At 41.3% G+C, this 23036-nt stretch overlaps 1 protein-coding gene and 1 pseudogene across 2 annotated transcripts in view; one reads left to right on the plus strand and one right to left on the minus strand.

Moving 5' to 3' along the window:
• The window catches only part of NOTCH2 (notch receptor 2), a 164856-nt gene that overhangs the window by 46037 nt on the left and 95783 nt on the right, over positions 1-23036 (minus strand). For both annotated transcript variants that reach the window (XM_030328181.1, XM_030328182.1), the window contains exons 6-12: positions 13472-13705; positions 11970-12125; positions 11315-11503; positions 9808-9921; positions 8912-9025; positions 7010-7243; positions 3989-4099 (exon numbers count right to left, since the gene is read on the minus strand). In XM_030328181.1, the coding sequence (XP_030184041.1) occupies positions 3989-4099; positions 7010-7243; positions 8912-9025; positions 9808-9921; positions 11315-11503; positions 11970-12125; positions 13472-13705 (1152 nt within the window). The remainder of the gene's footprint in view (positions 1-3988; positions 4100-7009; positions 7244-8911; positions 9026-9807; positions 9922-11314; positions 11504-11969; positions 12126-13471; positions 13706-23036) is intronic.
• On the plus strand, positions 21898-22254 carry LOC115522375 (annotated as a pseudogene).

Raw genomic sequence — 23036 nt, forward strand, 5'->3', positions numbered from 1 at the left:
TCTTCTATTTTTATGAGTTTTGCTTGTTAATATTCTGCATACAAGAGATATCATACAGTATTTGTCTTTCTCTGACTTATCTCCCTGAGCATAAAGCCCATTCATGTTGTCTCAAATGGCAAGATTTCATTCTTTTTTGTGGCTGAGTAGTATGAATTGATTTTAGTATTACTGCAAGACTCCTTGTTCTTAGCAGTGTGCCTGTTCAGGATATGACATTATTAGGTTAACTGAGGGCCAAAGAACCAAAAAGCAATTGCATGCTCAATGTTTACAAATTATAAATATATAATTTAATTTAATGATTATATTGGTTAAAAAGAAAGCCATTTTGCTTTCATTCTAGAGTTGTATTAATCCATTTTCTGCCTCAGAAAGAAGAGTATTCTAAGCATAACTTTATTGTCTTCTGGTAACTGAGAAAACAATTCAGGGTCTCTTAATCTAGACTAGTGGTTCTATATTTAAATAATTTATAACTTATAAACGTAATTATATTATAAATTTATACTTTATAAACATTTATACACTTCACTACTGATGAGAAACTACTATAAGAAATTTAGAGGGGCGCCTGGGTGGCTCAGTTGGTTAAGCGTCCGACTTCAACTCAGGTCATGATCTCATGGTTTGGTTCGTGAGTCCGAGCCCTGCGTCAGGCTCTGTGCTGACAGCTTGGAGCCTGGAGCCTGCTTCGGATTCTGTGTCCCCCTCTCTCTCTGCCCCTCTCCTGCTCTCACTCTGTCACTCTCTCTCTCTCAAAAATAAAATAAACATTAAAAAATTAAAAAAAGAAAGAAATTTAGAGAGAGAAGAGATTACAAAACTCATATATATGTTTTCTTATGGTATTTTCGTGATTAGTTTTATAATGACATTATAGTGAGGATTAGCTATTTTGGTAGACTTGTTACTCATGATTAGCCTTTCAAATGCTTTTTGAAAATCACTACGGTGTGGCAGACTATAAGGCTTTCAAAACTTTACCTGTTTCGGATGATGTTGGGTTTCTAAGTACAAATAATGATTTATAACTTAAAAATACAATCAGTCTCTGGTTAAATCATGTAGCTCTGAAAATTACAGTAGATACTTCCAGTATCCTCTATCTGGAAATTCCTGGGAATTTTCCAATAATAGTTTCTAAAGTTGTGTTTAGCTACTTCTGCCTGTGTTTTTTAAAGATTGAGCTATAACTGACATATAACATATTAGTCCCAAGTGTGCAACGTAATGATTTGATATTTGTATATACTACAAAAGGATCACTATGGTTAAGTCTAGCTAATATCCATCAACATACATAGTTTCAAAATTTTTTTTCTTGCTCTTTTTTAAATCCATTTCTAAATTGGATTATTTGCTTCCTTGCTATTGAGTTGTATGAGCGCTTTATATATTTTTGATATTAACCCTTTTTCAGATATATTGTTTACAAATATTTTCTCCTGCTCTATAGGCTGCCTTTTCAGTTTATTGTTCCTTGCTGTGCAGAAGCACTTTAGTTTAATGGAGTCCTGCTTGTTTAGTTTGGTTTTTGTTACCTGTGCTTTTGGTTTCTTATTCAACCTATTTGCTTTTATGGACTGTTATGAGAAGTCAGCAAAATAATAAATATGAAGAAAAAACTGAAAAAGTAGTTTGTAAACTGAGAAGTAGCTTCTAGAAGTATCACTTGATTTCTTACATTTCCCATTCAATCAGTAAGTATAAAGAGATCCTGGGTGGCTCAGTTGGTTTAACGTCCGATTCTTGATTTTGGCTCAAGAATGATCTTCTGGTTCCTGAGATCAGGTCCCTCATCAGGCTTCCAGGCTGTTATCACAGAGCATGCTTGGGATTCTCTCTCCCTCTCTCTCTCTCTCTGCCCCTCCCCTGCTTGCATGCATGCACACGCATGTGTGCTCTCTCAAATAAATAAACATTAAAAACAAGAGGTCTGCGGAAAATACAGAATTTAGTCTTAAAAAGAAAAACTCATTTAAATCTGTCAAAGATGTTATGAGAATTGTAAAAAAAAAGAAAAAGTACTAGTGTTAAAATAAAACAAAGGAAAGAATAAAACATCTCACATCTAAGCTCATGTACATATAATACCACAGTTGTCTGTGGTATTTTGGGCAGCTGATTAAAAAAGCAAAAAACAACTGAAAAAAAAATAGACATAGAAAATCGTTCCAAGAACAGAGTACCACCCAGTAACCAAAACATTCCACTTCTTGGTTATGTAATTTCATGCTACACCTTAGGTTTATTTTAGAATATTTTAGCCTATGTCCTCCCTCCTTGACCTTCTTGGTTTGCTGAATGTTAAAAAGAGAGAGAATATGACTTACTGGCATTTCAGAAAAAAAAAAAAGTTCCAGTGTAAGGCTTACATGTCTAAAAAGAAGTCACAACAGGCACCCACTTAGGCTGCCCGGTGAGGTGAGAACGGGCATAGGCTCTAGAGTAGGACCACCTGGGCTGGAATCCTGGCCATAGTGCACTGGTAATGTTACTTAACTTCTCCAAGCTCTGGATTTTTCATCAATACCATAGGAATGATAATAGCTGTGGATAATTAAATGAGATTAGGTACCTAACGCCTAGCTCAAAATAAGCTCTTAATAAATGGTAGCTATTCTCTTCTTACCTATTTAACAAAAATGCACCTATTATCCTACCTAGCAGGAATTTTTGTGTATTCAGTTGGCTGTCACTTCATCTTGCAGTATCAAGTTTCAGGACCAGAAGTACAGCTGGCTACTACCAGCACTGCTAGGCACTAGATACGACGGCTGTCATCATACTTGTCTTCTGAGTGATCTTCCACTGAGAAGACATTACGGTGACCCATGTGGGCCGAAAACATTACTCCCTAGCACCCGCGATCATACCCAAGCAGGAAAAAGGTTTGTGAAATACAGCAGAAAGTAAGTTCCCGGCAAGCAAGAGGCAGACATTCACTTCACTTGGCCCTGAATGCCTTTGGAGGTCATAGTTTAAAAAGCTCTGAGGGAAATTTCTCACATTGGTTGCAAATGATCACATGGTACTTATTAAATGGTAACATTATTATGTAAGTGCCTGCTTGCGTGTGGGACTGTCTAGAAAGAATAGGATAGGCACTGTATATGCCCTCTGATGATGTCATTAACAAACAGGTGTCTCAGTAAGGTGCCTCAGATTTCTCAATAGCCTCTAGCAATTTTTGGATCGGAAGGGTAAAAGATAAAGGCAATCTTACAACAAAAAAGAGAGAAAGAGATTTGTGTTTGTGTGTGTGCACACAAGCGTGCATGTGTAAATGTTCTGGCTACTTTTAATAATTACATTGGTCCTCCCAAGTTCTGGCCTCATCCAACAATCTCTCATAAGAGGAAGTACTCAGAAAAAAGCATTTAGTGTTTTCATAGAATTTTATCTTGGCTATACTTTTGTAGAAGGCATTCACTAAGTGTAGCAAATTAAAGGTGGCAGTAAAAGCTATGTAACTCAAGCACAGTGACAGAAACTCATGGTCTGACTAGAAATGCTTTTCAGGTAGCTATAACATGTGGTCTAAAGGAGCACCTGGTGGCTCAGTCGGTTAAGCATCCAACTTTGGCTCAGGTCATGATCTCATGGCTTGTGAGTTTAAGCCCCGCATTGGGCTCTGTGCTGACAGCTCAGAGCCTGGAGCCTGCTTCGGATTCTGTGTCTCCCTCTCTCTCTCTGCCTCTCCCCAACTTGTGCTCTGTCTCCCTCTCTCTCTCAAAAATAAGTAAAATGTAAAAAAAAAACCCAAAAACATGTGGTCTAAAAACCCTAACTGAGGAAAAGTTTCATGTTATGATTTATGGAAGGCCTGTAAGTAGAAAACTAGGCCAGAGAAGTACAGAAACACATTTCTAACCTTCGAAGAGACAAAGAAATAGGAAACATTTGAAAAGTGATTTTCCTTCATATGCCCCTTTCCCAAAGTGATGGGGCTGAAGGAGGGACCTCCCAACAAAAAAGGTGTTACCTGTGAATCCCGGTGAGCAGACACAACTATAACGATTAATGCCATCCATACAGACTCCGTGGACACAAGGGTTACTTGCACAGTCATCAAAATTGATTTCACAATTAACACCTGCAAAGATAAAAGTAGAAAAGAAACCATGCAGAATTACCACAAAAATAGCATGTGATGCTAGGTGTTAAGAAATCTAAAGAGTATACAGCCAACCCTAGATAGAGCTATCTTAATAAAGGTGTAATTGTAGATATGGGTAACTAAACAGCAAGGATATAGCAATCATAATTTTTACCATCATCTTCTAAAAATACTCATGATACTTTGTTATGTACTTAACATGAATTTAGTGATGTCTTATTTCCAACTCATAGAAAAACGCTTTGGTAGTTTAAAAATTCTAAAACTAAAGCCCAGTAAAACTAGGCTTTAAACTAACAAAATTTCCATTGAAAGTTGTAAAAATTTTGATTCACTCATATTTTGTATTAATATTTATTAATAATAATTACGTTAAAATTTATTGAGCCATTATTATGTGCAAGTACTCTGCCTCCCACTTCACATGTTTTCTTTAGTCTTCTCACTCAACTGGTACATCAAGTTGTAATACACCCACTGTATCGTGGACTTGCACAACTACGGCAGTACAGCCAGGATGTGAACCAGGCACTTTGGATTCTGTCCGCTTCACCACACCACACTGGTCACTCTGTGATGAACGAGGCCATGCTGCCTCACTAGCCACAAATGAGGCAAGAGTTTCCATACTCCTGGATACTTTTAGGGGATGTGTCTAGCCTTGACTGAAAACCCCCATTCACCTACAATCAACCATGGTAGGCCGCAGGAGGCTATATTTTATTTGAGTAGGACCAGACACCATGCCCAAGATGAGCCAATGTAATTTTCTCATTGGGACACTGGAATATGAACTGTGGGACTATATGAACTGTGGTCTATAAATTGCTCTGCTTCCTGATAATCTCTGCAAAGCTTTACCAATCAATTCTCACTTGGAATCTGTAAGATACGTCTGTGTGCTTTCACTAGATCTTTTGTCTATTCTGTAGTTATCGTTTGCTTGTTTGCTAAGGAATCCTTAAACTAGTCAGGTTGGTTTCTGTGACTTAGAACCTAAAGAAACTTACTTAAAACAGTTTCCCATCATAAGACCATGGGTGAAAGAAGCCTCAGAAGTGATTCTGGGTTATTTATCTCACTTTAAGTACCCAGTAAATGAGAAACCACAATTATAACTAGCACATGGTAAAGTACCCCTTCTGTTTATACTCATCCAAAATCCAACTTACCAACTTAGGACCATGTTATGAATGGGTTATGGATTCTCACTCTAGAACTCAAAAGTCTATTCAGAATGATTAATTAAAATAGACCCGTCCATCTAGGCCCGTAGTACATGTCAGGTCTTTCTCCACCCATTATAGACCAAGATTTTTTTATAACGCCTACATCTCTTTGCTTTAATTCTCCCAACAGCCACAGGAAAGGGATTTGGCAGTTTTCTGAGAGGTTTTGGGGCCTTCACTCTATGCTGCCTGCACACCACTCATATTTACTTCTTGCATTTCTCAGTGACAGCTACTTACACCTTGCCTTCTCTGTCCTCCCCAGGGAATACACCTGATACATCCTGGCATAATGATATAATCCCAGAGAAAACAAAGTGCTTGCCAACCCACCACTCACCCAGGTTTCTAGTATGTTTGTTATAATGGGAATGATAGCAAAGCCTAAAACAGCCCCACCATTCTAAAGGCGTCCATTCAATTGCTTGTAAATCTCTCAAATTTCTTTTCGTACTGCAATTTCTCATGTCTGGGGACCAGCCCGGAAGCAAATTGCTTTTGGAAGGCTTCACAAAGATCTATTCAGCCCTTTTAGTGAGTTATCTAAACGTGGGGAGGGGGAAGGCACTTTCAACTGTGAAGGCATGGGATGTTTTTCGTATGCTTGAGCAACTCAAAAAGGACTTTGTTTTCAAACTTGGCATGTATGAGGTCCTGGACGAAGACCAGGGCCTTTGACAAGTTTGAAGAAATGGATTTGGAAATAACAAAATAAAATGAGGGCAGTTAACCACCTCCCCCACCTTTGCCCCCTATGTAGGCCATTTTCCTTAAATCAAGAATGAGTTCTCAATAAATCACTCTCTTGTATTGGCAGGTTCCCTTCTAACAAAGGCACACACTAGTTAATCTTCCACTAATACATTTTCTTTGATCTGAGACATAGTACTTCTCTGTCCATTAACCACAGTTGTGACCATAATTATTCCTCAAATAAGTAAAACAGACTCCAGTGAGACCTGCGAAATGCTGCCGCCTGAGAAAATAACTCAACATTCCCCCAGCAAGGAGCAGCATGCCCTCCCAACTAACGAGCAGTCACTCAACCAGAGTCGGGGAAACAGCACTGAACTCGGGGGTGGGAAACGGTGGCTGTGCATTCTAATTTACAATGACTGGACCGTGCTGTGAAGTCTCTGCTCTCCCTGAGAATTCCCCCAAATGCCCAAGGTCCACCCGAAACACGGCAGAAGAGAAGTGTCACATTAAAGATACTGGACTCTGAAACAGAGAAAAACACAACTGGAAGGACAGGAGGGAGCGAGAGGGAAAAGGGCCAGCTTCATTACTCTGAGTGGGGTGGAAGTTCAAGGGAAAAGGACAATCAAATCAAGACACGAAGGCAAGAGGGTTTCCAATTTTAAATAATAATTTCGATTTTTTGAGGTGGGGTGTCTTCTTCTAATAAAACACACACACACACACACACACACACACACACACACACACAGTCATCAGTTTTGCAAAACTATTGTCTCTAATTTCTCCACTGACTAGAGACTGAGATGATTCTGGCTGAAGCTTTGGCTGTGCTTTTCAGAATCAGGACTGTTTTTTAGGTATCGAAGCATATGCCAAGAAAGTCTGAGATATCTGTGCAAATTGTTTTTGAGGAAGAGTGAAAACTCCAGAGGAGACATAAAGAGAGCAGGCTTACCTGACGTGCCTGGCTGGCAGTTGCACTGGTAGCCATTTACAAGGTCAATGCAGCGACCATCATTCAGGCAAGGGCTGCTGTAACATTCATCTATCTGGTCACTGCAGATGGCACCCATGTACCCCGGGTTGCAGATGCAGGTGTAGGAATCAATCCCATCCTGACACTGGCCATGGTGGCAAGGATCAGGGTCACAGTTGTCGATGTTCTCCTCGCACAACACACCAGTGAATCCTTGAAAGGAATTTTACCAAGAAGGCTTTAAAACCAAGGCAGACTCCACACCTGAATATAAGTGTGGCCACATCCACGATAGACCTCATGTCCTAACATTTCTACCGCAGGCAACAAGCAGCTGAAACAAACCATTTATAAGGCAATCCTAGAGAGTTGTGTTTAAAACAAAGTTTTTCAAATAAAATTTGTAGAATTCAAATACCTTTCTCAAAATGATCAGTGGGTTTCACTGCAGAGATACTTTAACTGCATCATCATTTCATACTGGGCTTCAGTAGGGACTAGCTCTCAATATTTTTCCATTATATTTTTACCTCTCTATCCCTTTCTTCCCAAACCCAACATACAGATACTGTATTAATGGTTACGTGTATCTTATCTTCCCAATTCTGACCTTAGTATACAGAGAACTTTTCTTTATCCCTCTTAAACGCTCCCAGAGTACTGTGCTTACATATATACTAAGTACCTGTTAATTAAAATGAATGAAAGTTTATGAGCATTAAAAGAAAAAGGGAAAATAAGACTTCATTCAACTTTAAATCCCTTTTAAAGGATTTTAAAGAAAGGCGAGGGGTGGGGTGGGCTCTCTTCCTTTCAAACATGAGTTCAAGATTTTTAAACTCTCTCCAGAGGTTATTCTCTATGAGGATAATCTGGCCAGAGGAAGACAAAATCTGGAACTCCTCCAACCAAAGACAACAGTTTGCAAAAAGAGAAAGAAGTGAACTGGTTCATCTGACGGGACCTAATCTAAGGAGGCCCAGTAAATGGTAATGTTCCAGTACTACTGAAACATTAATTCTCTGTGTTTATTTTTGTGACTTAGTTTGCTTTTCTGTCATCAGAAAGAAATCATGCACATGATGTTTAAAATCCTTTAAGAAACAATCTTCCAAAATAAGAAACAGGTCTGGAATTATATTCATAACTTCTTTTTCCCTTAAGCGGTCACATAAAAAATAAATTGAGAAATCATCTTTTCTAATAATTTCTAGTCCTTCTCTATAATACTGGTTTGTGTAAAAGCAAATGTGTAATAAGGGACATTTGACTTATTCAAATCCACTCCCAAATGAGAAATGTGGCCACAGATCAGAAATGCAGAATATCTGTAAACAGATTCTTTTTCACTGTAGTAGCAGAAGTCAGGAAAGAGGACCTAAACTTTCCCAGAGTTCTCTCTCCCATTCAGATAACACACCTGACTCTCAGGGGCTGGGCAGTCTTTTACTCGGAAAACCTCTGCACTTGCACACAATGGCCCTTGAACTTCTGGGCCTTTGTTCAATCACTTGCCTCAAAAAACACAGAGACAGGTCTCCGGCTGAGAAGCCCTAGTGAAAAATAGCTTTCAGCTGGAATTCTTCCCTTTCCCAAAGGAGTAAGTCAAGCCAGCTGGAAACTCACCGCTGCCAAAATCTATCCCAGAAAGACCTGGACACCAAATGGAAATGTCCAAGCTAGGCCACTATTGTGGTGGAGAAGCAGGCAGGTGTTGTAGGAGGAAACTGTGAGAGAAGCAAAAACTATGCTGGAAGCAGCTCTCTCTAAACACAGAGCAGCTCATTAGTGGACTGGCCTGGTAGGGCAGCGAGTAGAGGACAGCCTCCTATTTTGTTCGGACAGACATATCAGGTGAACAGAAAGTGAGAACAATCTTACCTGTGGCACACTGGCATTCATAGCCATTTGGGTGATCAATACACTTTGCCCCATTCAGACACGGAGTACTGGAACAGTCATCAATATCAATCTGGCAAACTGGCCCAGTGAAACCTTAAAAGGGCAGAGTGATGACACGAGTCAAAGGATTCCCCTATGTCTATCCATCTAAGGTCTACAAAGGGCTTAAACCAGTGGCTCAGCAAACATAAAATTATTCTCCCCAGCAGGTAACTGGGATAACCGGGTGAAGCTCAGGGCATCAGAGACAACTGTGTGTGTCTCAACCTCTGTTTATTCCCAGTACAGATTTCACTTGCAGCGGAAGTAGGGACAGAATGGTTATACATGGAGCCCTCAAACAAGTGAGGGTAGCTTCAGAGGACCGGGACCTTCTCTCTGGAGAAATAACAAGGAGAGGCGATTGTCTGTGGCAGAAAATTTGGCATGTCTTCAACAGTAGCTTTGGGGGGCAAAAGGAGACACAGAGCATTCTTTGGAAAAAAACTGACTTGTGTTGTCTGTTTCTGGACCTAGGGTGAAATATCTAACAATAAAAGTCTCACAGAGGGGCTTCAAGAATATGACCCATGGCGGGGGAAAATCCCTGAATAGCCTACAACTAAGGCTTCTGTGAGGTATGAACTTTCTGAAATATATACACAGACAGAGAGGTCATGGGCCATTCAGAATAGACTTGGACTTCTGGCCACAAAGGATTTGGATGATACACTAGCTGAAACAAACTCCCCGTTTCTGTACACACTCCGATTCCGAAGTGCTCACTTTAATGACTTCCTCATGTACAGCCCACACACATTCTCTCCTCCTCCCTTCCCTGTGGTCAGTCAGCTTTGTGCTTTCAAAGAAAACAGGGGCAGGTGGTGGGCACTTACCAGGCGGACACAGACACTGGAAGCGATTGACTTTATCTACACACTGACCATTGTTCACACAAGGGTTGCTCTGACATTCGTTTATCTCCAATTCACAATGCACACCTTTGAAACCTGAACAAATTAGACCACACAAGTGGCTTAGAAAGAAAGGCATATTCTAGCCAAGAAAGCACAAATTTGCAGATGACTACATCCTCTACGAGCATGAACATTTCTGGAGAAGGCAAAGCGGAATCTCCCCTGATGGGAAATAGTCACTGCAAGCGTCAGTGAGATAGGAGCATACGGTGAGAAACGCACATCACTGTGAAGAGGGAGAAAAGGTTACCTCCAAAGACACTGGTAAAATATAGCATGCCAGCAAAGACACTCCCACATTCTCTGACCAGGCCCTGCTTCACTTTCAGAGCAGTGCCAGGCCCTTAGGGTCCCCAATCAATGTTCACACAGACCCGCTGACCTGGAGATCCTGTTGCTCTCAGGGTACAAGTCAAGGTCAGGAGGGCCTTCCAGTGCTAGACTGGCTAGCAGGTTTAATCAAGTAAAGCAGCCACTATCATATGTCATTTTTTCATTTTTTAAATTATTATTTTTTTTTAGAGAGAGAGAACACGAGTGGGGGAGAGGGGCAGAGGGGCAGGGGAAGACAGAATCTTAAGCAGGCTCCATGCTCAGCGTGGAGCCCGACAAGGGGCTTGATCCCACAATACTGGGATCAGTACTCAACTGACTGAGCCACCCAGGCGCCCCTCAAATGTCATTTTAAACTGGACTTACCTGTGCTCTCTGAGAATTCAAGAAATGGTTTCTGTAGAAGCACTCCAGAGTACAACTAACAATATGCACATTACTACGGATAAATAGCAAGTTCCTAAACAATTACGGGTAAAATAATTTTTTTTTTTTAATTTTTTTTTTTCAACGTTTATTTATTTTTGGGACAGAGAGAGACAGAGCATGAACGGGGGAGGAGCAGAGAGAGAGGGAGACACAGAATCGGAAACAGGCTCCAGGCTCTGAGCCATCAGCCCAGAGCCCGACGCGGGGCTCGAACTCACGGACCGCGAGATCGTGACCTGGCTGAAGTCGGACGCTTAACCGACTGCGCCACCCAGGCGCCCCTGGTAAAATAATTTTTATAAATGGAATAGTATGGTATTTATAATGTATCAAGAGATTAGGAAACCTTGCTATTTATAGGACTGTTATGGTAAATCCTTTGTTAAACCAAAGAATACTTGCATAAAAACAATCACTTCTGAATTTTTCTCTTACATGTAACTGATGTTGATATATGGACTTGTTTAATTTAGTGTCCATCACTCTAAGAATTCTAGCACTGCCTTACTCCTTAAGGGTCCCCTTGGCTAGGAACCCTGTCATTATTGGGAATTAAATGCTGACAGAGCTCATGGGATTGCCACCCTGTACTGAGTGCTCCGCCTAAGAGAACTGCAGGGCACTGTTTCTTGTCTAGATCCCACATACTGACGGGCCCATGTACCTGGCATGCACAGACACGTGAAGCCTCCAATCTTATCCAGACAGGTCGCATCGTTCTGGCAGGGGTCGGAATGGCACTCATTGATATCCAACTCGCAACGAGGCCCTGTATAGCCCCTCAGACATTCACAGTGGAAGGCACCATCTGTATTCACACATTTTCCTGCATGCTCACAAGGATTGCTATTGGCTAGAAAACACAAGCACCAATTACTGGAATCAAAGTACTTTGATAGAATTTCCACAAATATGGATTGCAGAAGTGGATCTGACTCTGCATAATGACAGCATTAGGGCTAGGCCTTTAATAATCCGGTTCTCAATTTACTATTTTCTTCCTTAAAATACAAAGAAGAAAGGAAGAAGCCAAGGCAAGGCAAGACTAAAGCAATTTCAACTCTTGTGCATCTCTGTTCTTTTGCCCAAACTGTCACTTGGGTAGGGCTTCCTGTTAGGAATCAGGTACAGACTTTCCATTTACTCAGTTCTTAGAAGAGAATATATGTTTACATTGGGGGGTTATAAACAGTAAGCATGTAACAGGAGAGATCGGAGGTTTGGGTGTAACATGCTCCTAGAGTAAAATGTGCTTCTGTCTGAATGCTCACTGAGCCCGACAGACACCATGAGGCATAGGGAAGGTTCCATGTACTTACCCATGGCACATTCATCCACATCTTCTGTGCAGTCAGCGCCTTTGTAGCCTTGGGGGCAGGTGCAAATATACTGCCCGTTCAGGGGGTTGGTATCACACAGTGCCCCCTTATGGCAAGGATTGCTGATGCATGCATCATCCAAATGACACAAGAGACCTGTCACACAGGGTGGGACAAGGAGAACAAAGAAAAAATGTCCCTTACTTGAGGAAGAGTTTTCTCTTTCATGGAGCTGGGAAAATCTTATGCTCACCTCACCAAAGTCCAACATGGAGATTTAGAGGCAACTTCCCCTTTGCCTAATCCTACCTTAGGGACATGCTGCAGCCAGCAGCAAGCAAGGAGCTTCTGTGGACAACCCTCGTGCTCTGACCCTAAGCCCCCAGCTAGACCTCTCCTCAAGGGTACAGGCATCCTAGGCCATAAAGTGAGATGGTCAGAGGATGGTGACATGAAAATGGAGAGAGCCTTCTGAGAGGGCTGCCAGATTAGCAAATAAAAATAGAGGATGTCCAGTTCAACTTGAATTTCAAATAAACAACAAATAATTTTTTACTACATATTCCAAATACTGCATGTATCTTATATTTTATTATATTTTATTTAGCAACTACTTTCCTAAAATTATGCTTGCTACCTGACGATCATGGGGCCACCAGGATTTGACTAGCCTCAGAAGACAAAACAAAAACAAAAACAAAAAACAGCTGAACATCATAAGCCTACACTAGAGTAGCTTTTTAATAGTGTCAACATTCCTGGCTCAAGTGCCCCCAGGACTCTAAAGGTATTACTAGGTCCCATGTTCCATGTAATTCACATGGGAACTGGATTTTCCAGTCTGCAATTAGCTTAAGAACAGGTAACTAATGCTTCGTCTACAAAGCTAGAGGTGGGGCCTTTCCAAAGGCCGAAATGAGAACATTTCAAAAGTGCTAGGTACAAAATTCTCAGTTAAGCTATCTTCTTCTGTCACATTCCTCCCTTCACTGCTATCTACCCCTAGGACTGGGAGCTGTTACCTTCAGAGACTAGAGCAACTAACTCTGCAGTTAGTAAAATTCTTCCCTTAGAGGAATATTTCCACAGACACTGAGAGTTGGAATGCGTTCAAATGTTTCTCTCCTCCCAACTCCTTCTGAGTAAAAGAGTTCTTCTCAAAATGAAGTTCCTAAATCCATTTATTGGTAATTTGGTCTTAATTTCTGAGAAATTAACCTTAATTCCTGAGGTGCTTTTCAGCCTCAAATCTTAAGGAGGTCAACAGAAGTTCCCAAGGCAATAGTTACTAACTTTCATTTTAGGGGGATGAAAAACTGAGGTATGCAGATTTAAGATGAGAGCCAAAAGCCCTAAAGAAGACTACTTTCATAGCACTTGAGCTAGCAATTACACTTCCAGAATTAACACTTGACTAACATGTTCCTACAGATGCTCATTAAAAGATCCTGAATGCTCCCCGGCCCCTTCCGTGAACTCCAGTTCTGTCCTGCTGGCCTCACCTGCCTTTCCTTCAGGGCACATGCAAGAGAAGGAGGCCACGCGGTCAATGCACGTGGAGCCGGGAGTGCAGGAGGCGAAGGCGCAGTCATCGATGTTCTCACTGCAGTCGTCTCCACTCCAGCCATTGACACACACGCAGCCATAGCCCCCGTTGCGGTTGGTGCAGGTGCCTCCGTTCTGACAAGCGTTAGGTTGCAGCAGACACTCATCTACATCCTCTGTGCAGAACTGTCCTTTGGGGGAAGAAAGTGCCTTTGATTGGGGCTCTGAAGTCCCAAAGAATTAGTACCACACCAGCTCCTGCACATGCCTCATCTTCATGTGACCTGCCTGAAATTCAGGCAAGCGGAACTCACAGCGGACCAGGTCTTCATGTGAATTTTAGGGCTACCATAGACAATCCACATGATATCTATTCCAGACAAATAAAGAGGAATGGAAACTGCCATTCCTAGAAATTCTGACGTGAGAATTTAGCCAACCTATTAAAGAAAAAATTAGTCTTGCAGCATCCTTAACTCAGTTAAATCCCTGGGGCAATGAATATGTAAGTGAGAAGTGGGACGAAGAGTATAGGAGAGGAATGAAAAACAGGAGTGAATGATGACAAGGAATCTAAATGTCAAAATGTCAAGGCAGTTGTTCTATATCCTGATTGTATCAATATCAACATCCTGGTTATGATACTGTACAACAGATTTGCATGATGATGTTATCATTGGGGGAGCCTTGGTAAACAATATAGGGTATCTCTCTGTATTAATTCTCATAACTGCATGTGAAACTATGATAATCTCAAAACGAAAAGTTTAATTAAGAAATAAAAGAAAGGATGAGAGAGGGTAGGCAGCAGAGATGAAGGACATGAAAAGCTTTGGTAAACTGCAGAGGTGAAAGGCAACACCAAGATGACGGACGAAATTGGAGCAAACTGTGCACAGCCTGTGGCACCCAACCTTCAAGGATGTGGATTTGTGGAATAAGATGCAGAAAACTGACCCAGTGATATAGAAGATGGAAAAAGGATTGGTTTGATCTGTCTGAAAAAGAGCAAACTGAAGGACAATATGTGAGACCACTTATGGATATAATGCAGGTCACTATAACAGCAAAGGATGGGGCCTATGACAAAAGCTCTCGGGCTCTGTGACAAGGAACAAAAGCATGTCTTCAGCTTACAAGCAAGGAATCTGTGATTAACAAGCAATTTAGTGCCAGACCACATGGATTATGAAACAAATTGATGAATATCAGTTTAGACAGCTATCAAAGGGAACTCATGTTCAGATCATCTGAATTCTCCAAAACACAACACAAGTGGCTGAAACTCCAAAAAAAAAAAAAAAAAAAAAAAACCCTCAAGGTGTCCTTTAATTCTATCTTTGTTAAAGAATTCGATGAATAATTTAAAAAGGCATGCTGGTGAAGAGGCCTCTCAATAAAAAAGCACATGATGTTTATACTCAGAAAATGCCAAGGCTATCCCTAGTCCCTAGAATTCCTAACAGTAACTCAAGTGGCTCTTTTCAGAAAGCCTTCAATGTGCCCAGCTGTGTAGCCATCACTGCTAACAGAAGTTAGTTGTATCTGATCTAACCTGACTGTCTATTCTTTACCCTACTCTAACCTGTACACCCATTATTACAGAACTACCATCTGAGGCGCCAGGGTGGCTCAATCGGTTAAGCGACTGACTTCAGCTCAGGTCGTGATCTCATGGTTCGTGGGCCTGAGCCCTGTGACGGGCTCTGTGCTAACAGCTCAGACCTAGAGCCTGCTTCGGATTCTGTGTCTCCCGCTCTCTCTGCCCCTCCCCTACTCCTACTCTGTCTCTCTCTCAAAAAAAAAAAAAAAAAAAAAAAAAAAAAAGAACTAGCATTACTCTATTGCACTTACTTGATTCTACATCCATCTCCCATCACTTGGCTGTAAACAACCTCAGTTCAGGAATATTTTTTTGTATCCCTAGCTAAAATCTCACTGACCAGGATGGCAGGATGGGTGTGTGGGCATCTCTGGAACTCTGTGCTCATCACCCCCATTCTGTGTGCTTCTCCTCACCCCACTTCATCCATATAATTCTTGAAGGAGTCACCATATCTTTACACGATCATGACCTCCTAATCTAGCTGACTGACCCAGGATGGGCATCTGACACAAGCTGTTATCACTATGTCCCTTTTCTAAATTTTTGGACGAGGGACCCTTTGCCACATGGACCAAAAGGATAAAGTGGCTGGTCTACAAAGTGATAGGGGTGAATCAGAAGTGCACAGAAGAGAAAAACAGAACCATGGTGGCATTCAAGTTGTTGGTTCCAGTTGTTCCTGAAGCCCAAATGCTCATAATGAGAGATGGCCCTTTCAATAGGTTTCCCTAATTTCAGATGCGGATCTGTCAACTGCACCCCCCAGTATTAACTAATACGAACTGAGGGAGTGAGTGAGTCTGCATACACGCACCGGCAATCACTTCCCCCAGGGCACATGATGTCATTTATTGCAGAAAACACAGGCAGAAATGCTGCATCAGAGTAAAGACAGACATGTAATTAGGATACAGGTGGGATTTAGAAATGAAAACATGACTAAGAAGTAGGTAAAGAGTTACTGTAACCTGGAAATTACTGAGAGTCTTGTCTCTTAAGCTAACTCAAATATCTAGGGTACCCTCAAACCAAACTTACGTGGTGAATCTGAGCAATTTGGATGTTCTTTTTCTTTTTGACTGGCTCTGTGATAGTTCTGAGTATAGGACACTGTGCGTTTAAAAATATCTCGTATGTATTTCTTACATAACATAATATTCAGACACTTAAGTATTATAGTAAGACAGACTAGGTAAATAAAACAATGCTTGGAATGGATATTTGGCACCCCTGGGAAAGGAAACCAAGAGTCATTGTTTCCCTGCTTTGAACCAGGCATTGTGCTGAGCTGTCACAAAATTTATCTCATTTAGAGTCGAGGAAATAGGCTCAGAGAGGTAAAATAACTGGTGTCAGGCAGGGAGAGCAGGGGAAGCAGGATTTAAACCAGAGCTGCCTACCTCTAAAACTCTTTTCTTTTTTTAATGTTTATTATTTATTTCTGAGAGAGAGACAGAGTGCAAGCAGGGGAGGGGCAGAGAGAGAGAGAGAGGGAGATGCAGAATCCAAAGCAGGCTCCAGGCTCCAAGCTGTCAGCACAGAGCCTGACACGGGGCTTGAACTCAGGAACCATGAGACCATGACCTGAGCCGAAGTCAGATGCTTAGCTGACTGAGCCACCCAGGCACCCCTAAAACTTTTAATGAAGATTTGAGGTGTGAGTCTGACCGTATCAAAACCGTCTTTGTGTGTCTCAGTTTCCCAAGTTCATGAAGGCACGAGGAAGTGAAGAGGGTGAAGAAGGATGGGAAGGACTCAAATCATTACTCACATGATCAGATTACTGGAAAAATTCAACACTCAAATTATTATCCAAAAATCAAATGTACTTTTAGGTACAGTTTGCTATTTTTTGAATGGGATTGTTGTTGAAGATTAGAACACCTGAGAACTGTATATCTATCTGTTAGATAATGTTTGTCAGAGTAACCAAATCTAGAGAGCCAAAAGCACACTGGCTTATAAATTACTTTCTACAAAATGGGTCATTTTTCTCTAAGATTCAGGAACATTTCTCCAGAAAAACATTCCCTCTCAGACTCATTTCTGCCAGAATTTTTTTACTCTTCATTCCAATTCTACAAACCAGAATGAGGAAAATGGTAAGCTGGGAGGCCACTACAAGTGCTTGCTCCAAAATTCCCACTGGAATGCCTGCTAAGATACTGCCCCTCCTTCAGGCCACCACTTCTTGGCACAGGAGGAAATCAATGCAGAAGTCTAAGAATAAGAAACATGAGGGTCAGAAAGGTCATAAACTAGTAAGTGAGAGCACTGCCATTCAAATCCAGATCAGTCTGGCTCCAAATCTACTGCCCTTCTCACTACAGCAAAGTTTCCAGCCTTGCTTTCAATCAACAAGATCTGCAGGCTAGATCTCTGATCCTAGGATCATAAAGCACGCTGAGAAGGCAGGAAGCATGTGATAATTAAAGAACACCCTTGGTACAGATGAGAATAAAGGCGGAAAGTCACTGAATATTGAAATAGGAAGAGTTTACGGTGGTCATCTGGAGGGGTTGGTGCATGGTCTGAGGTCATTTGGCTCTCCCCACTACTCCATGGCAAGAAAGCATTAACCTGAGCTGGAGGCAGAAGGCTCACTGAGGGTGGTAGGACTAGGTCCTGAAGACATCAAAATGACCGAAGGGTATTCCTTGGCTGGGGTTTAAAAAGAGGAAAGGTTGGAGATCATTTAAGGCTTTGAATTCTAGTATGAATTCTGAATGTGATACAACAAGCAAGGGGGAGTTATTATAGGCTCACACATGGGGAAAGACATGATCAAAACTGCATTTGAAGATTAGTCTAGAATATAGGAGGGACTAAAACAAATGGCTCTCTGTTAGTAGGGAGAGAAGGAGACAGAACTAAGTTATGAGCTACCCAGCATACAAACGCATCTGGTGAAAAGGGAGAGCTATGTTGTATCCATGCCCTACCAAGCTACTAAATGTTCCACTCAAACAAGTCTCAGCATGGATATCATCTGTGTCAACACACACACTTGGCTGGTGACTCCCAAAATATGTTGCACAAAGCTCTGTTAGGCAAGTTTTTGAGGGCATCAATTATCCCTCTTAGTAATTTCCACCTGCCAGATATTGCAAGCTACTGCTATTTAATGTTGAGGCTAAGGAACTGGGCTACTAGGCCCTTCCCATTTCCCAACAGCAAAAGAGAAAAGAAGTAACTTGTTATTAGCAACTACCTTCTCTACTGCCACCATGAGTCTCGGCTAACTTGGTATGAAATGTCACAGTACCAAATCCTCGGCTGATACCTTAAACACTTAGGGCCACCCGTAGCTCCTGATAATTTTCTGGCTGATCACTTTTGCCTCTTAAATATATCTCAAATCTACACCTTCCCTTGCTATATTTTACTCCAGACACAATGACTTACTGTTGGCTCAAACATTAAGTTCTTTCTTACCTCAGAACCTCTGCATATCCTGTTCTCACCACCTCAAAATATTCTTCACCCTCTTATTTATATGGCTAGTAACTTCCCATTCTTTGACTTCTCTTATAACTTAACTAGAAACCCAAATTCACATCTTCCCAATTTTCTCCATATGCATCTATTTAATTCACTCTATCCTGCCACCATCATAAGTTGAACTTTTGTATTTATTTATTCTTTATAGAATAAATACATATATTTATCCTTTACAGAATACATATATTTATCCTTTACCGAATACATACATATATTTATCCTTTACAGAATACATACATATATTTATTCTTTACAGAATAAATAATATATTTATTTATTTTTTTCTCTGCCCCTATTAGACTATATGCTCCTTGAGGACAGGAACTGTGGCTGCCATTCACCTCAGTTTATGTATCTGGCACTTTACCAGGCACTGGGTAAAACAGACCTTAGACTTCAGATTTAATGTAATGTGCTCATTTTACACACGGGGAAACTAGGGCCAGAAAGGTGCGGTGACTTGTCCACATTTGCACAACGAGTTGGAGGAATGTTAGAAATAGACAAAATTAAAAAATGGAAATCATCAAGTGCTGAAAAGGATGTTGGGGGTGTGAGGTCATAGCAGATCAAGTTAGTCGTCTGAATAAGGAAGGGGACTCTGAGCTGGCTGTTGAGAGACAGAGCAGGATTGAGAAACACAGGGGAAAAGCGAGGCACTTCAGTAGTGCTACTAAGGAAGACAATACTAAAAACCCACCATCAGAAAATATGTCTGCTGCATTAGTTTTGTTGGAGTAGGTCACCTTCGTGTCGATCGTTTCTTACTGCCTCATCCTATGGTCTTAAAATCAACGGATGAATGAGTTAGATTGTGGGCACAGCCTCTGGAAGTTAATATAAGAGAGTGAACCCAAGAGGGCTGTACTGAAATGGAAACCATGACTGAGGCTTCATCAGCATCAAGCTCTAGCCCAGTGAGCCATGGACCTCTAAACAGACACCACTTATGAGTTGCAACACACTGGGATACAAACAGCTCATTATGGCTCTTTCAAGGTACCACAAACAAACCACCAATCTGACTTGGAGTTACAAGTGACTGTGAAGTGAGAGGAAAGGAAAAACAGAAAAGAAATGATCACTGACCCTTAGCACTTCAGGATAAAGTCCTTTCCCTGCCTAGTCATCTCTCAACTGTGAAGTGTGTGGGAAAAACTTCTATCACATCAGTGGCCCTGTTAAGGGTCAACTCTCATTGCAACAACAATCAGCACATGAAGAATAATATAAAAAATGAGTTTGGCAGGCCCTTGCTCTGGCCCTGCTACCTCCTCTGTTGTGGTTAAATCACGAGAATTCAGTCTCCAGTATCTCCTTCCAGCCAACGATCACCCAAGCTCCTAAGTGTGGAGGTTCCATCTTTCCATATCATAGCAGAGCACACCCATAACCTTGTCCTACAGAACCTTCTCTATGCACAGATGCTCTATTCCACTGCAGAAGTGTAAGATCAGAGGATAAGCTTGACTGTCCTAGTCCTGGCTGGGTCTAGAGCTGGTTGAAGCATTCTGTATAAACTCTGGAATCTACAGGTTCTGCCTAATGAGAAAACATGTGCACTAATGCACAAACACATGAATGTGTATAAGAGGCCTGGGGGTATGCAAGTGGCTAAGGGGATAATGTGGGAGGCGGGGATATACATACAGATAAATGCAAGAATCTCAGTGAATGTTGCCCCAATCCTAGACACCATCAGCTTTTCTAGGACTCCTCAAAAGCCTGGTTTCCCTGTATCCTGACCAATATATTTCCTAAAGAATCACCAGAATGATCTCAATGTGTACAATGGATTGTACTATTTGCCTGATCAAATCCTTTGATGACAAAGGGTTTGATGACTTCATTATAGTTAGGATGAAATTCTAAATGCTATCCATTTTTTCTGCCAATCTCTCTAGTCTCTCCTTTGGAAACACCACTAGCTCTAGCCACTCTGGCTTTTTTCATTTCTCAAAATGATCAGTCTTTCCTCAGGGTCTTTGCATATGGTGTTCCCCATGTCTGGAACACTCTCATCTCTACCTTTCCCAGACTAATTCTTACTCACTGTCCATAGCTAAAATGTCACCTGCTCAAAAAGACATTACAGGGCTACCCCCAAATCAACTAGTTCTGCCTGTTAATATGCTCTCCTAATAACCCCTGCTTTTTGTGAAAGCATTTATTACAGTTCAAAATTTTATAGTTAAGTATATGATTTATGTCTGTATTCCTCACTAGACTATAAGTTCCCTGAAGAAATGGGTGGTAGCTATTAACTTCATCAGTGAATCCCCATCACTTAGCATAGTGGCCAGCTAATAATACTTCTTGAGAAGTATTCAAAAGTATTTGTTAAGCAAAAGTTTATCTGGACCTGTCTTATTTTACTTAGGTCATTCTAATGCCAAAATAAGAACCATCTTTCCAATCATCTCCCTTGCACCTTTATTCATACTCCCAAAGTTTCCATTACCTTGTATTGACATTAACCAGTCAATACCCAAGCTTCTCATTCTATCCCCTCCTTATTTGCTGAACTCCATTCCATTTATGACACATCCAATTCATCTTGCCTTTTGATCCTAATCCTTCAACTGTCTCAAAAGTAATTCTACACTATGGCAGATACCGTCCCTCTTCAACTGAAACCTAAGATTTCCCTAAAGACTATACCCCAGTCAGCCCTCTTCAGTAGATGGCCCCCCTCCTCTTCTAATTACCTCCATCTGCATGAAGGTAAGTAGACAAAGAATCCATGTTTTCTTTATTCCTTAATGTTGCTACTGACTTCAAATAGTAAAAATATATTTATTAAGTAATTTTTAGGTACCAGATTCTGTGATACATACGTATATTGTTGTCAAATGTAATCTTCTCATACAATTAGGCTGGTTTCACAGATGTAGTACAGACCTGGTCTACACCAAAGAAAAATACTAAAGTATCTCAGGAAGTAGGGAGAAGAGGCTCTGACAGAACCCAGTAACAGCCCTAAATTTGGAAAGATAAGGTTGGGCCAACAAAAACTGAAATTTTTAATGTTCTTGTTCATTCATTCATTCATTCAATAAATGCATATATACCATGTGCCAGGCCCTGACCCTATATACACTGAGGTTATACTGGTAAACAAAACAGTTGGGGCTTCTACCCTGCAAATAGGGGTTTTACAACCAAACACAATTATAATAGAGAGTGCTAAATGTTCTAACGGATAGAGGTTGCCTTGGGGGCATAAAGTAGGAGAATAGAGAAGAACTATGTTTTGAAGGTCCAGTTGGGGATAGTATGTTCCATTGGCAAGCTACAATCGTGGGACTTAATGACAGCCCATGTCAAAGCAGTGTAATGTTTTTTGACATTCTATTTTCCTACAAACTACCCCTTCGAACCACCTAAGTAAGGTTGCATCTACAACAAGAATTTATATCTAAATATTAACAGCAATGGCAGTAGTTTTCTTGGTATTTGAAGATCAGTGATCTCCTGCTTTAACTATTTCTAAAGTTCTTTTACCCATTTGTTCACTGCTTTGTGACCCAAACCCAGATGACCCTAGCTCCAGAGACTACATGGATCTATAAAACAGACAGAGATAAGTACAACAGAATATCTCGGGAATAAACTCAGAAGTATGCCATGTGATGCTACCTTAAGGTCACACTTGCAATACAGTTGAATAAATTTTAAATTGTGTTAACAGGAAAGAAAGAGATTTTATATGTTAACCGGGTTGTGAGTGTGAATGTGTGTGGAAGCGTGTGTAGAAAGAGGGTAGAGTGGGGAGTATTTCAGGCAGAAGTAAGTGTATGTATATGGGTCTGAATAGAAGAGAAAGCATGCCTCATTTGAGTGAATGAAAAAAAAGTCAGTGTGGTTCACTTACAAGGCATGGATCAGGCGAGGTATGGCTGGAGAGGGAGCTACATACAGAGCGTTGGAGCTCTATCCAAAGACAAGGAGGACCCACTGAAGCATTTTAAGCAAAGAAACAACACGACCCAATTTGTGTTTCAGAAAGCCCACTCTGCTGCTGTGAGGAGAATGGACTGAACTCCACCTCACCCCTCCAGGTCAATAGCAATTTAAAGCACTGGGGAGTCCTGGGGTTCCTGTGGCCGCTATAGCAACGAGAGAGTCTGCAGTGCATCTGGGGCAAATTCCGGATGCAGCAGCACCAAAGAGCACCCAGGGTTAGCCCCTGTATGGAGAGCAATCGATGCTGTGCCAATGCTGGATGTTCAGAAAGCTGACCCCTGGCACAAAGGCTTCTCCACACAAGAAGAGGAGAATGGTGCCAAGCTTCAGTCCCCCTGCTAGGAGGCCCACACTCCAGCTCTCTCACCACCTTCTTGGGTTGCTGGGCTGTTAAACCAGTTTACATAAAGAGCCCCTCACCTCACTGCAGCAGGGCTTCCAAAGAGAAT

Source organism: Lynx canadensis, chromosome C1 (assembly GCF_007474595.2).
Source record: "Lynx canadensis isolate LIC74 chromosome C1, mLynCan4.pri.v2, whole genome shotgun sequence".
NCBI classification, from domain to species: Eukaryota; Metazoa; Chordata; class Mammalia; order Carnivora; family Felidae; genus Lynx; species Lynx canadensis.